Here is a 13,388-nt window from a genome sequence, read left to right as displayed (position 1 = left end):
GAGAAACTACACATAAGCTTCCAAATGTCCCCTCCCAGTGGAGTCACACGGGGACAAACTAAACTCTCACAACACAGGTGACAATACATGTGAAGTGCTGCCAACCAGGAAAGCTTACTTGAGCTTGGTGTCCAGGGTTTTTATTAGGGTTCCGTTACGTATGCATACAGTGCCTGTATGACTGACCTCAGTTACAAAGAATCCAGCCCTTCCCACTCCCGAGAGAAAACAGGCATTCACCACAAATCACATCATTAGAGTGAATTTATCTTGTCAAACTGGTACAGCAAGGCTTCAGACATACAAAAACAGTGGTATCAGGGGGAATATTCTAAGACCTTTGTTTTCAGCCTTTGTTTCTGAGAGATTTTACAGCATACATATAGTAAAGAATCCCAAGTGTATTTCTTTCATCTGCACCCAAAAGTCTTAATAGGTACTTTAATATTTTTAATAAATTACTCGTGTCTTGCAATACTAGAGGTGAAAATATCTAGATTATGCTGTTTTTCAAGTTAAAATCTTAAATATAGTTGTTTACTTTAGCTAGAAGTGTTCTCTGGTTTTTAGATCATGTCATCTAGTTAGCCCCTTAAGAGTATTATATCAGAGCCATAAAATATTAGTTTATTTCTGTTTTTGTTTTGTCTTTAATAAAGCAAAGATTATACAATAATTTCGTTTGGCAATTTAGCTTTTACTTAAAGCTATATCACGAACATCTTTGTTTTCAATGCTTATAGATTTGCCTCATTCTTTTTAACGACTGCCTAATATTTCATTGTGTGGATGCACAAAATATATTTAATCAATCTTCTGTGTTCATTTAGGTTGTTTCCTGCTGTTTTCTATTTTAAAAAAATTCTTCAGTTATTATCCCTGAAAATTATATAAGTAAGAGTGACAAAATTTAATTCTATGCATCCTGAAGGGATGTTTGTTATTGTTTACTGACAATATGAGAGCAACTCTGACTGATGGAGAGGGAAGCCACCCCTTCTGTGTGTTTCTAATTCTTTTTTTTTTTTTTTTTTTTTTTTTTATTTTTCTGAAGCTGGAAACGGGGAGGCAGTCAGACAGACTCCCGCATGCGCCTGACCGGGATCCACCCGGCATGCCCACCAGGGGGCGATCCTCTGCCCATCTTGGGGCGTCGCTCTGCTGCAATCAGAGCCATTCTAGTGCCTGAGGCAGAGGCCACAGAGCCATCCTCAGTACCCGGGCAAACTTTGCTCCAGTGGAACCTTGGCTGTGGGAGGGGAAGAGAGAGACAGAGAGGAAAGAGAGGGGGAGGGGTGGAGAAGCAGATGGGCGCTTCTCCTGTGTGCCCTGGCCGGGAATCGAACCCGGGACTCCTGCACGCCAGGCCGACGCTCTACCACTGAGCAACTGGCCAGGGCCTGTTTCTAATTCTTGCTAAAGAATTTAACACTGAGCCTGACCAGGTGATGGCGCAGTGGATAGAGCGTCGGACTGGGATGCGAAGAACCCAGGTTCAAGATCCCAAGGTTTCCAGCTTGAGCACTGGCTCATCTGGTTTGAGCAAAGCTCACCAGCTTGGACCCAAGGTTGCTGGCTTGAGCAAGGTGTTACTCGGTCTGCTGTAGCCAAGACACGTATGAGAAAGCAATCAATGTACAACTAAGGTGTCACAACAAAAAACTAATGATTGATGCTTCTCATCTCTCTCCGTTCCTGTCTGTCCCTACCTATCTCTCTCTCTGACTCTGTCTCTGTAAAAAAAAAAAAAAAAATTAACACTGAGTATCTTATGAGTATCTTAATCTTCACAATAACTATAAGCAGCTAATTACTATTCTTAGTTTTTAAAATCTTATTCTTGTGATTATGAAATAAATACATATTTATAGGAAATTTAGAAAATACAGAAATCCATAAAGAAAAAAACTAACACTACCTATAATTTAACTGCTTCAAGAAAACTTCTAACAATATTTCAATGGTTCTCCTTCATATTCTTTTCCCCTGCAGTTATTTTACATCATTGAAATTCAGCTTTACACAACTCTGTATCCTGCTATTTAATTTAAGATTCTAACATAACATTTCCTGTTACTCCTCATGACAGCCAACGTTTTAAAAATAATAAATAATATTCCATCGTATGTTCTGTACCATATGTTGTTAGTCTCTGTTTTCATTATTTCTTACTATAAAAAATTATCTGCCACCTGTGGCAGACAAAAATCAGGAGTAGAGGCCCGTCTGAGGAGCGAGGGGTCCTAGCCCCACACCAGGCCCCCTAGCTCAGGGTTCCAGTAACAGGAACAGAAGTCCCTATCATTTCTGGCTGTAAAAACCTGGAAGGATTGAGGCTGAGATAAATTGAGGGTTTCTGGAGTCCCAAGCAGTTTCTCTTAAAGGGTTTGTGGACAGACTTACTTGAACTCTCTTGCTCTGAGCTCCAGCACTGGGGCAGTAATTCAAAAGGAGCCAGGAACACATGGGCAGGAACTGAACTGTCTGGCATCAGGCAAGCACAGAGGGTTAGGGGAGCAGCTTTTTTCCTAGACAGAAGTGCTGACAGAAGCCACTGCTCCTTTGGTGAGCCCTCCCTCCACAGACCTGGGAAGCGGGTGCCATATCTGAATCCCCATCAACCTGGCTCACACTGTTTGCCCCACCCTAGTAATTCCCTGAGGCCCCACCACACGCAATCTTGGGGCCCACTCCAGCGGTTTCCAGTGGCTTTTCAATACAAATGGCTTGTCTTGGCTCAGGCTTCAGATTTTCCAAAGTCTCTCAAACAAGCAGCATCTGGCCTCAGCATGCCCCCTTCCTCTTGCTAAGTGGCCCCAGGCCTGGTACTAGCAGCAGCCAGCCTTTGGTTCACAGCTTGGTCCTGCCAGTGTGCCTCCAAGCCCAACACAAGTAGCAACCATCTTCAGATCATTTTGTAGCTCGTGCTGGTGGCCCTGGGGAGAACACTGGCAGCTGCTGACCTTGGCCTGAACGTTCTGGGAGGCCCGAGAGCCAGCACAGCCAGTGGACAGCTTCAGACCATGTTGAAGCATCACCACTCAACCACCTCCACAAGAATGCACTTAAGGGAGCAGACTCAGTGGGTCTGCTGAAGTAAGTCCTGCTCTGTGAGGCAGGCCCCTGCACAGCTGATCCTCCACGATGGTCAATGGTCAGTGGTTACACTCAGCCTTTGCAGTTGATTGGCCTGGGGGTAAATCCCTCCCATTGATGTGCCAACAGCAATTAGGGCTCAACTACAAGAGGAGGGTGTACACAGCCCATATGGGTATGAGGGGCACACCTTGAGTTCCCAGCTTGGGTGGTCATGAAGGCTGGGCCACTGGACCCTACTGAACTCCTATAAGATTAGACCATTGTACCAAAGCTGGGAAATATAGCAGTTGTACCTAATACATAGAAACAAACACAAGGAGGCTGCCAAAATGAGGAGACAAAGAAACATGTCCTAAATAAAGGAACAGAACAAAACACCAGGAAAAAAACAAACAAAATGGAGACAAGCAATCTACCAGATGCAAAGTTCAAAACACTGGTTATGAAGATGTTCAATGAACTTAGTGAGAACAACAACAGCACAGAAAAGAACCAGTCAGAAATAAAGGCTATACTAACTGGAATGAAAACTAATTTATAGGGAATCAACAGTAGAGTAGATGAAGCTAAGAATCAGATCAGCAATTTAAAATGTGAGGAAGCAAAAAACCCAATCATAGCAGCAAAAAGAAGAGAAATCCAAGAAAGTGAGGATAGTACAAGGTGCCTTCGAAACAACCTCAAGTGTACCAATATGTGTATCATGGGGGTGCCAGAAGGAGAAGAGAGAGAGCAAGAAATTGAAAACCTATTTGCAAAAATAATGATGGAAAAATTTCTAACTTGATAAAGGGAGTAGCAAGAAATATTAAAAGTGATGAAAAGCAAGCCCTTACAGCCAAGATTATTCTATCCGGCAAAGTTATTTTAGAATAAAAAACAAACAAACAGATAAAAAGTTTCTCAGACAAGAAAAATCTAAAGAAGCCTGACCTGTGGTGGTGCAATGGATCAAGTGACGACCTGGAATGCTGAGGTCAGCAGTTTAAAACCCTGGCTTGCCCAGTCAAGGCACAGATGGGAAGCAACTACTATGAGTTGGTACCACCACCCTTACCTATCTAAAAATCAATAAATAAAAAAATTGAAAAAAGAACTAGTAAAAGCTAAAGAAGTTCAGGACCTCCAAACCAGTCTTACATGAAAAGTTAAAGGGTCTTCTTGAAGAAAAAGAACAAAAAAAAGATCAACTGTATGAACAAAAAAATGGCAATAAATATATATCTATTAACAATTGAATCTAAAAAACAAAATAAACAAACAAGCAGAACTGAGACAGACTCATACAAGAGAATATGCTGACAGTTGCCAGGCGGGGGTGTAGGGAGGATGGGTGGAAAGGGTGAAGGGATTAAGAAGTACAAATTAATTGTTACAGAGTAGTCATGCGATATAAGTACAGCATAGGGAATATAGTCAATAATATTCAGATAACTATGTATGATGTCAATGAATATGAAATTTATCAGGATGATCACACAGTAAGTTATGTAATGTTTAATCACTGTGGTGTACACCTGAAAGTAATATAATGTCAGATATAAATGAAAAATTTAAAATGATTTAAAAAGAAAAAAAACCAAAAGGTTTTTAAAGAAAACTTGTCTGAGATTCACTCTAGTAGGTTCTTTAATGTAAAACAATTTATTCTATCAATTTTATAAAATATTTCTTATTGGCTGCCTACATGATAGTTAAAAGTATGATTCTCATTTTGTTTCTCCAAATCTGAATCAAATGAAAATTTGCTCAATCTGAAAGTACAATTTTATGTAAAAACTGATATAGAATAAATGTCATGCACTCTATATTTAATATCAATAGAAATTTGTAATGTCCAACAGTTCAAGTATTAGTTGTATTTAATGGAAAATTATACTCTCATTACTCTTTTAGATTCACCATGCTGACTTTCACCTTAAGCAGATTTGTACAGCACCAAGAATTATAAATGATTATAACTTGCCTAGAAGTAGTAATTACTTTCTCAGTACCTAGCTAAAATACAGATATATAAAGTCCTATCTCTTTGACATATAAATTAGACTGACAATTTAAAATAGTTTAAAAAACAGTGAGGCTAAACTTTCAGCAGCAAAGCCAACGTCTACAGAAGTTTGGGGAGATCAGGATTTCATTTTTAATTTTGAACTGCTCTTAGGAATGCATATTTTCCATGACATATGACATTTAACTGACTATCCAAGTCCATTCTGTAGGTGATCCAAAGTCTCTGAGTGGCTGGTCTTGTAATCTCCTCCAAAGACAAGGAAAGTAAGAATTCAGTGAGTCCAGGATGGGCCCGTCTCAGCCTTCATTCCTTGTGAGCAAGTATAAAGCAATGTTGATTTCTGGAAATAGTGGGAGGAACAGGGTGTATGGCACTGGCTGGAAAGAGAGGCTTTTAGGGTAAATGCCAGCGGTTTGCATCCAGTTCCGTGTTCTCTCACAGTGGTCACACAAAACGGCACTTCCCAGAACTCCCCTACCCCCCAGCACACACAAGAGTAATAATATCTCTGAAGCATTCTACCTTTAAAAACTGAAGCAGTCGTTACTTATGGTTTTATGAACCTTTATCAAAGCTATCTAGATGTTTAGCCCGCACTATCTATAAGTAGAAACTCCATGAGTATGCAAAGGACTGAGGAATTTATTTCTTCTAAAACTACCACTTGCAAACCCTAAGGATCATTTGGTCTACCTTTTCAGCATGGATTTGAAACATTCCTGATTTTTTTCTTGAGTAGCAGAGGCCAGAACTTTAATTCAAAGTATGTACTGTATTTCAACTTTCCTGGTGGTTCCTTACATATACATCTGGATTTTCCCCTATGTTACCAGTTGTCTACTGTCAGATATCTGTCATTTTTCTGCCCACTTGTTTATGTCCTAGGATGTTCTTGTGGAATTCTTCCAAATTCCAGTATCTAGGAGAGTTTAGTGTCATCTGTAAATTTGGACTTTTTTATTGTGTGCAATTTTTTTAAGAGTCTAAGTAAAAATATTCTAAGCACTGATCTTTGTGAATCAGCTCATATTGCTAGGTGTTTCATTACTCAGAGAAGTGACCTGTGGTTTTATATAACTTAGGTCTGTATCCCAGTGACTCAGTATTTAAGATTACTTTCTTGTGGAAGCTGGTTCTTACATAATAATTTATAAGAATCTGAATAAATTACATTCTGATTGTTCTTTAATTACATCACTTACCTGCTCAGTCTGATAGCATTGCAAATGGTCAGATCTAAAGGAAATCAAGGGATACATTTTATTTTTAAAATTATACTTATAATAAATTCCTATTACCTTTCTTATTTTTGAAAAAAATTCTATTATTGTATAAGGTATATTTGTACTAGTGTAGAGAACACTTGCTTATGTGTGTGTAGTGTTTCTTATCGTCTATTTATGTACTTATAAGACATATAAGATCTGAAGTAATTTCTATTTTTTCCCATTTTTTCTTATAACACTGCAATTCTATATACTGCTTAAGTGTTTACTAATGTAATAAACAATTACTGAGCACCTGCTGTGTACATTAAAAAAGAGTCTTAAAGACCCTTTAGGTAGATAAGTCATTATAAAACAATAAGGCTGGATAGTATATGATAATTTTTAAAAATTAGTAGTAAAAGGAATAAGTTCAGGTGGCAGAAATCACAGTGGAACCAAGTTTTTTCCAAAAGTTTGTGGACAGGTAGTGGTGGATGTTGATAAATGATGAATTCTTACTTCTGGGTTTTAAACATTAATGTCTAACTTTAGCTTGCTAAGAAGAAAAGACTTTTACTATATGCTAGGGAGCAGCTCCCAGAATTGAAAGGCTGGAAAAACAGGATCATAAAATGACAGGTAGCTTGGAAGCAGAGATCATAGCTAAGGTTATGCTTCAGTCTGGCTAGGATTGTATGGCCCAGTCTCTGCTGAACACTACTAGAAACCACTGCCACAGAATGAACAACTATGAATGAATGCTAAGCTTTTTGTTAGTGACTTTCATTCCTTCACAACTCAAAACATGGGCTGAAATATACAACTGGTGGCACCCACCAAGTTTACATACTAGCAATAGGCTTGGGACTCGTCAGTTTTTCTGACTTTCGTCCTATATATTCCATGTCCCCTTGACTTTCAGTCAGAACTCTTTGCAGTTACAGGTTATTATATCCAGTGAAGTAACCAAAAGCTCATTCCAGAGGGATGTGAGTCCCTGCCTGTGTAAGGTTGTGATATTCCACTAACTGAAAACGAGTCTAACAAGGAAGCCTTGGGGTGTTCGTCCATACTCCTCCTGGCTCCCATTGTACAGCAGTAATTCCATTCCCCCTCAGTGGATTATCAATCACTACAGTCAGTACCTTAACCCAGATTTCGCCTGTGTGCCCAATGCTCTAAGGAACTTGAAATGGTCAAATGTGGCCTCAGCTTCCAATTCAACAATAACATTGTATGTAACCTTTGTGGAAGCATTTGTTCCTTGAGATAAAAAACAGGCAGCCTGTGGAGATGGGAAGAAAATATTTTCTAAGTGGACTTTTCTTATGAACTGAATTCTTTGACCAGATGTGAACTTGAAATACATAAGGCCATAGTAGTTCATGACCTGTGTCTGTGACAGACCTTGCCAGGCAGAGGTTCATAGGGTACTGGCATAGAGACAAGTCTGCTTGGGCTAATAATAACCCTTTCGAGAAACAGCTTTTTCTATTTGACCCTTTAAAGAATGAATACCTGATTTTGAAACTCCAGATAACCCTGTGACCCCAGATGTCCATTCTGAGCACGATGTTATCTGACTCATCTAGTCATGAATATACAATAGACCAGGGTTTCTCAGTCTTGGCACTATTTACATGCTGGCTGTTAATCGTTCTGGTGGGGAGCTGCTCTGGGTACTACAGATGTTTAGTGGCATCCCTGGCCTCTACCAACTAGGGGCTAGTAGCATCACACAATTATGACAATCAAAAATGTGCCTAAACATTGCTAAATATTTAGCTAAATTGCTACATTTTGCCCCTGGGAGGCAAAACTCGCCTTTAGTTGAGAACCACTGACACAGGTGCATCTTTGCATTCCATCACCCAGGAGATGTGTCTTCAGTCAGTACAAAGGCATAGATAAATTTATGATCACATTCCCCGTATGCTTCCTTCTGTCACACTGCCTCTCTTCATTCAACTCACGAGTATGGCCGCATGAGAGTTCCCTATGAATAACTGGTGTTGAAAAAAACATTTAAGCTTGACTTGTAGGTGTTCTGTGTACTATGCTACTACTAGCCAAAAATGAGGCTAAAACCCCTGGTTCCTGGGTGACAACGAAGGACAGAAAAGGAAAATCCTCCTAGAAATAACTTCAAGCAGTTCATACTGTCTCCTTGGCCGGAGGAAATATGGTATAAAATAAGGATTATGCATATTCATGGAGAGTGAGCTAGCAGTTGGGAGGGGTTTTCAGGGGTTTGGGAAATAGTGCCAATTTAAAGGCTAGGAAGGAGTATTCTTTCTATTTTACAGATAAGGAAACTGAGAAGCATTAAATTAATAGCACTGTATTTAAAACTCATTTAACTAAAGACTCATTAGACGAGATCGGGCGCGTTCAGGGTGGTATGGCCGTAGACAACTAAAGACTCATTATACAGTAGTCTTTCCTTATCTTTGGGGAATTCATTCCAAGACACCCAGTTGATGCCTGAAGCCATGATAGCAGTGAATCCCTTATATACTATGTATTTTCCTATACATAGAGTACCTATGATAATCTTTATAAATTAAGTGAAGAGATTAACAATAAAATAGAACAAGTATAATATACTGTAACAAAAGTTATGTCACTGTGGTCACTGTTTTCATGGGATCCCTTGTAGAAGTCCTTGACTAGACTCAGTATTTTCTGGGGCAGTATGTTGCTGTTAATTAGAACACATTTTCTGTTTGTCTTCCACCCACAAATTTAATGCCTTTCCATCTTAAACTAAGCACTTGTCATATACTGTGGCCCTTTTTTATTTTGATTTACTTATTCGTTTTAGAGAGAGGGGAAAGAGAAAGAAAGGGAGGAGGAGCAGGAAGCATCAACTCCCATGTGTGCCTTGACCAGGCAAGCCCAGGGTTTCGAACTGGCGACCTGTGTTCCAGGTTGATGCTTTATTCATTGCGTCATCACAGGTCAGGCCTGTGGCCCTAACTCAAATAACCTCAGCATACATTTTTTTTTCCTTATTGAGAACATCCACGTTTTCACTTTAAGTAAGCACTTTATGGCTTCTTTCTGGCACATCCAAATTACCAGCATCAATATTATTGCTTCTTAGGGGACGTTATTAAGTAAAGTAAGGATTACGTGAACACAAGGACTGTGACAATTGATCTGATAACCGAGATGGCCACAATATTACTAAGGGGTGAATAGCAAACAAAGGAATGATTCATGACCAGGTAAAATGGCATGAGATTTCATCATGCTACTCAGAACGGCATGCAATTTTAAACTTATGAATATTTTATTGAATGTTTATTTCTGAAATTTTCCATTTAACATTTATGGATCGAAGTCGACCAAGGGTAACTGAAACTGCAGAAAATGAGATTGCAGAAGGCAAAAACCACGGATATGGGGGGGGGGGGATACCGCCACACCTTGATAACTAAAGTAATGGTCTGGTAACACTTTAGGCAGAATTGAATTAGGGAACATAATGAATTCCTGGTTAAACAAGTAGATTAATAAACTAGTTTTACGACAAAACTCATGGCTAATCATTAGCCACGAGCACACTTATACCCAATGTATCCTTCAGAAGTCACTGAATAGAATGTTTGTTGTAAGCCAGTGTTTTTCAACTGCCAGTCCACAGACCAGTCTGACAGAAATTTTGTGCTGGTCCATGAAAAGTGAACCACTCTGATATTGTATGAAGATTATAGACCCAATGATCTTATAAGACTTTGCATATGCTCACGGTGATTTCTGCCTTAGCAGTCCCTGAAATAAGTCTATCTTCACCAGTCCCCAAGTGTAAAGAGGTTGGAAACAACTGTTGTAAGCTACACAGAGATGAGATTGTCTGAGTCAGTCTCATAACACAGATGGATTCCAGCTGCTCGTAAACTAATCTTGACTCTTTTTATTGAAAATGACAAAAAACCAATATTAACAGCAGAGGCCAAAGGAGGAATTGGTTCATGTTACCAAATTTCAAGAATGACATGACCAACACTGGGCTTTAGGGACTAGAAGAATGTCATTAGCAATATACATGTCAGCTTTAGTCCTTCCCACTGAGGTTTGCTGGACTCTGGCTGCCAGCATCTCCTGGGCTTGTATGTACCTAGCTTCATCATACCTTAAATTCAAGTTGAAAACCCCAGGGAAAAGACTGGCCGGATTTCAGTCATGTCTCTATTCCTATTGCAATCCTTGTGGCTAGGGGAGATGAGAAACTAGGACTGACCTGGTCTGGATAGGTGCCTATCCTTAGTCAATCACTGCAGTGGAAGTAGGATGGCTTATATTTGGACCTTATGTTACACTGGAGAAGGAGAGTAATTTCTCAGTTAAGAAAAGTGCTAATTCAGAAGAAACAGGGTTCCTGATAAAAATACCTTACAGATAGATATCTATCTTTATAGATATCTACATATAGAGGGTCTACTGTAATATTTTTCTTAGTCATAAGACAAAGAATTTGAAAGAAGCTATCCAAATTTTGGTGGTGGGTGGTGTAATCAGAAAGGGTGAAGAGAAGAAAATTTGATTTTGTTATTTGTACATTCCTTTGCAATAGAAGAGCACTTCAGAGCCAAGTTTGGGGAGGGTGGAGAGAGGGTGACAGGGAGTGAAAATAGATTCACTGCAACATCTGTATAATATGTATGAACATATGTATGTCTATATGTACAGATACAAATACACCATTCTAATCTAAACATCTCAGATCATTTAAATTGGAGCATCATTTGTCATTGCCAACTAAAGGTTTTAAATAAGTAAAAAGATAAGACTTGGAAACATAATTAAATCATTTATTCAGTAACACTCAGTGGTAACAGAAACAGACTGCACATGTTCATTTCCCATTTAGCCTGAATAACCAATTTTATTTTACAATGCTTTCCTAAGTGTAAGTTTTTATAAAACTAAGAAAAACAGCATTTTAAATAGTCCATCATTTCAAAATTGAAATGACTTTCTAAACAGGTATTTAGAAACTAAGTGAGAACATTTAAGGCTTAATTATTATTAAAACAAAAACTAACACCACAATTGTAGAAAAACATTTAAATAGTAAAATTATGAAACTATATATAAAAAATTATACATATATACATACTCTATCAAAATACCTCGTATTTTGGTAATTAAATTTTTGAGATTAAAAACCAACCAGTTCAAGCATTTCCAAATATAAAATGTCAGGTTTATATTTATTAAAGACAAAATAAATCAGTTCTGTTGAAGTAACCATATATATACCAGTATAAATGTTTGGAATTGTGGAAACAGTAATAGTGAACAGCTTCTAATTTTTCAATATTTTAATGGCTCATATATGTTACTTTTTTTCAATTTTTTTGTTAAAAAATAAATTTACTTAATTTTAAACTAGATCAATATGCTTTTGCCTTTAAAAAAAAAAACAAATACACTTAAAATGGCAGGTATTAGATTTGCACCAACTAAAGAATAACATTTACATTTGTCTAGATGTAACAATTTTTAAAACACACAATTCAATATGTAATAGGAAAATATGTAAAAAAACACAAGAAACTATGCACCATTTAAAAATATGAATGCACCTTCTAGTGATTATATGAGTATCAAAAAGTAAATATTCTGATTTAGAAGTAGCTTCCATAAAACGTCAAATAAGCATTATTTGTTTTCCTGATATGATGAATAATTAAGATATATTTCTATCTTAATTAAACAGTAACATCAGTATTTTTTAGGAAAAATGTACTATACATATGGAAAGGTAGGTATTGTCCTGTATTCAAGTTATCCAGTTTGATTCTATTAAAATGCTTCTACAGCTTAAAAAAAGAACACACACAAAAGTCAAGAGATGAGGTAAACATCTTATAATTTTAAGAAATTACTTGAAACTTAACACTCAGATATCCAAATGCCTAGGTTCCAGACGATGCTTAAGAAAGTCCTCCATAATGATAACGTGACAGGTATCTGAATCACACAATGGACAGCAGGTTTCCTGGTCTTCTGAGTAGGCAATGATGTTCTTCCCTGTTATTACAGAGCAATCACGACTAAGTATGGCGAAGATTATTGTTTCAGTGTAGGTTTACATGAGGCACCATGCAACAGTAAGAGCAGCTACAATGCCATTCAAAATTGCCATGCTATAGCCCATGTGGAAAGAATGTCCAGTAAGTTTCCTGAGGGGGGAAAAAACAAATGAAAAAAGGAATATGTAATTTGGTATAATAGAAACACTGTCAGTTTTTACTGAAAATGCTTAGAAACAGAAAATGTTTTCCACATTAATTCAAAAGTTAAAAAAGAATACTGGACATCTCTGCAGGTAAGTAATAGACCTTAAAATTTCTGTTAAAACCTGTTATGGTTATCATATTTTCAACTTCATTACTTACAGCAAAATGCTCAGTTTGATACCTATATGTTTTTTAAAAAAATTGATTTTAGATAGAGGGAGAGGAAGAGAGGGAGAGAGAGGGAGGGAGAGAAGCGGGGGAGAGAGAGAGAGAGAGAGAGAGAGAGAGAGAGAGGGACACTGATTTGTTCCTGTATGTGCCCTGACCAGGGATGGGATGTGCAACCTTTCCATTTCGGAACAATGCCCCAACCAACCAAACTATCTAGCCAGCGCTGATACCTGTACTTCTTGACTGTACTTCCCAGTTACTGTGTGTGCCATACCTAACTCTAAGGTGTAAGTCTTCTTACATTACCAGCATTTCTTTTGTTAATTAGCATTGTGGTTTTCTCTGCTCTTATTCTCACTTAGCATTTAAAATACATATTATTTCAGTTATCTCACTTGTACCATTTTTAGATTAGGTGAAGGAGCTCTATTATTTCTTTGAGCACTAAAAACAGCATTTGTCCATGTATGAGTCATAAATCAGATTATGTCTTTTTCAAATATTTCAGTTCTCAACCTAATAAGTCATTTAATTGAAGTGGCTTTCAGTGAGTACCTAAGTATCATGAAAGATACATTCCGTTTTAGGATTACTGAATGCCAACTACTTTACATACACAGATTTTCCCTGATATTTGTTTCCTCTATC

The 13,388-nt window shown here is 37.8% G+C and overlaps 1 protein-coding gene across 3 annotated transcripts in view; it reads right to left on the bottom strand.

Annotated features, from left to right (window-relative positions):
- Positions 1-11,129: 11,129 nt before the first annotated feature.
- Positions 11,130-13,388, bottom strand: part of ARL6IP6 (ADP ribosylation factor like GTPase 6 interacting protein 6) — a 38,672-nt gene continuing 36,413 nt past the window's right edge. For all 3 annotated transcript variants that reach the window (XM_066346326.1, XM_066346324.1, XM_066346325.1), the window contains one exon: positions 11,130-12,512. In XM_066346326.1, the coding sequence (XP_066202423.1) occupies positions 12,419-12,512 (94 nt within the window). In that variant the 3' untranslated portion in view covers positions 11,130-12,418. The remainder of the gene's footprint in view (positions 12,513-13,388) is intronic.

Source organism: Saccopteryx leptura, chromosome 7, assembly GCF_036850995.1.
Source record: "Saccopteryx leptura isolate mSacLep1 chromosome 7, mSacLep1_pri_phased_curated, whole genome shotgun sequence".
NCBI classification, from domain to species: domain Eukaryota; kingdom Metazoa; phylum Chordata; class Mammalia; order Chiroptera; family Emballonuridae; genus Saccopteryx; species Saccopteryx leptura.
This window is presented reverse-complemented; position numbering and strand designations above follow the sequence as displayed.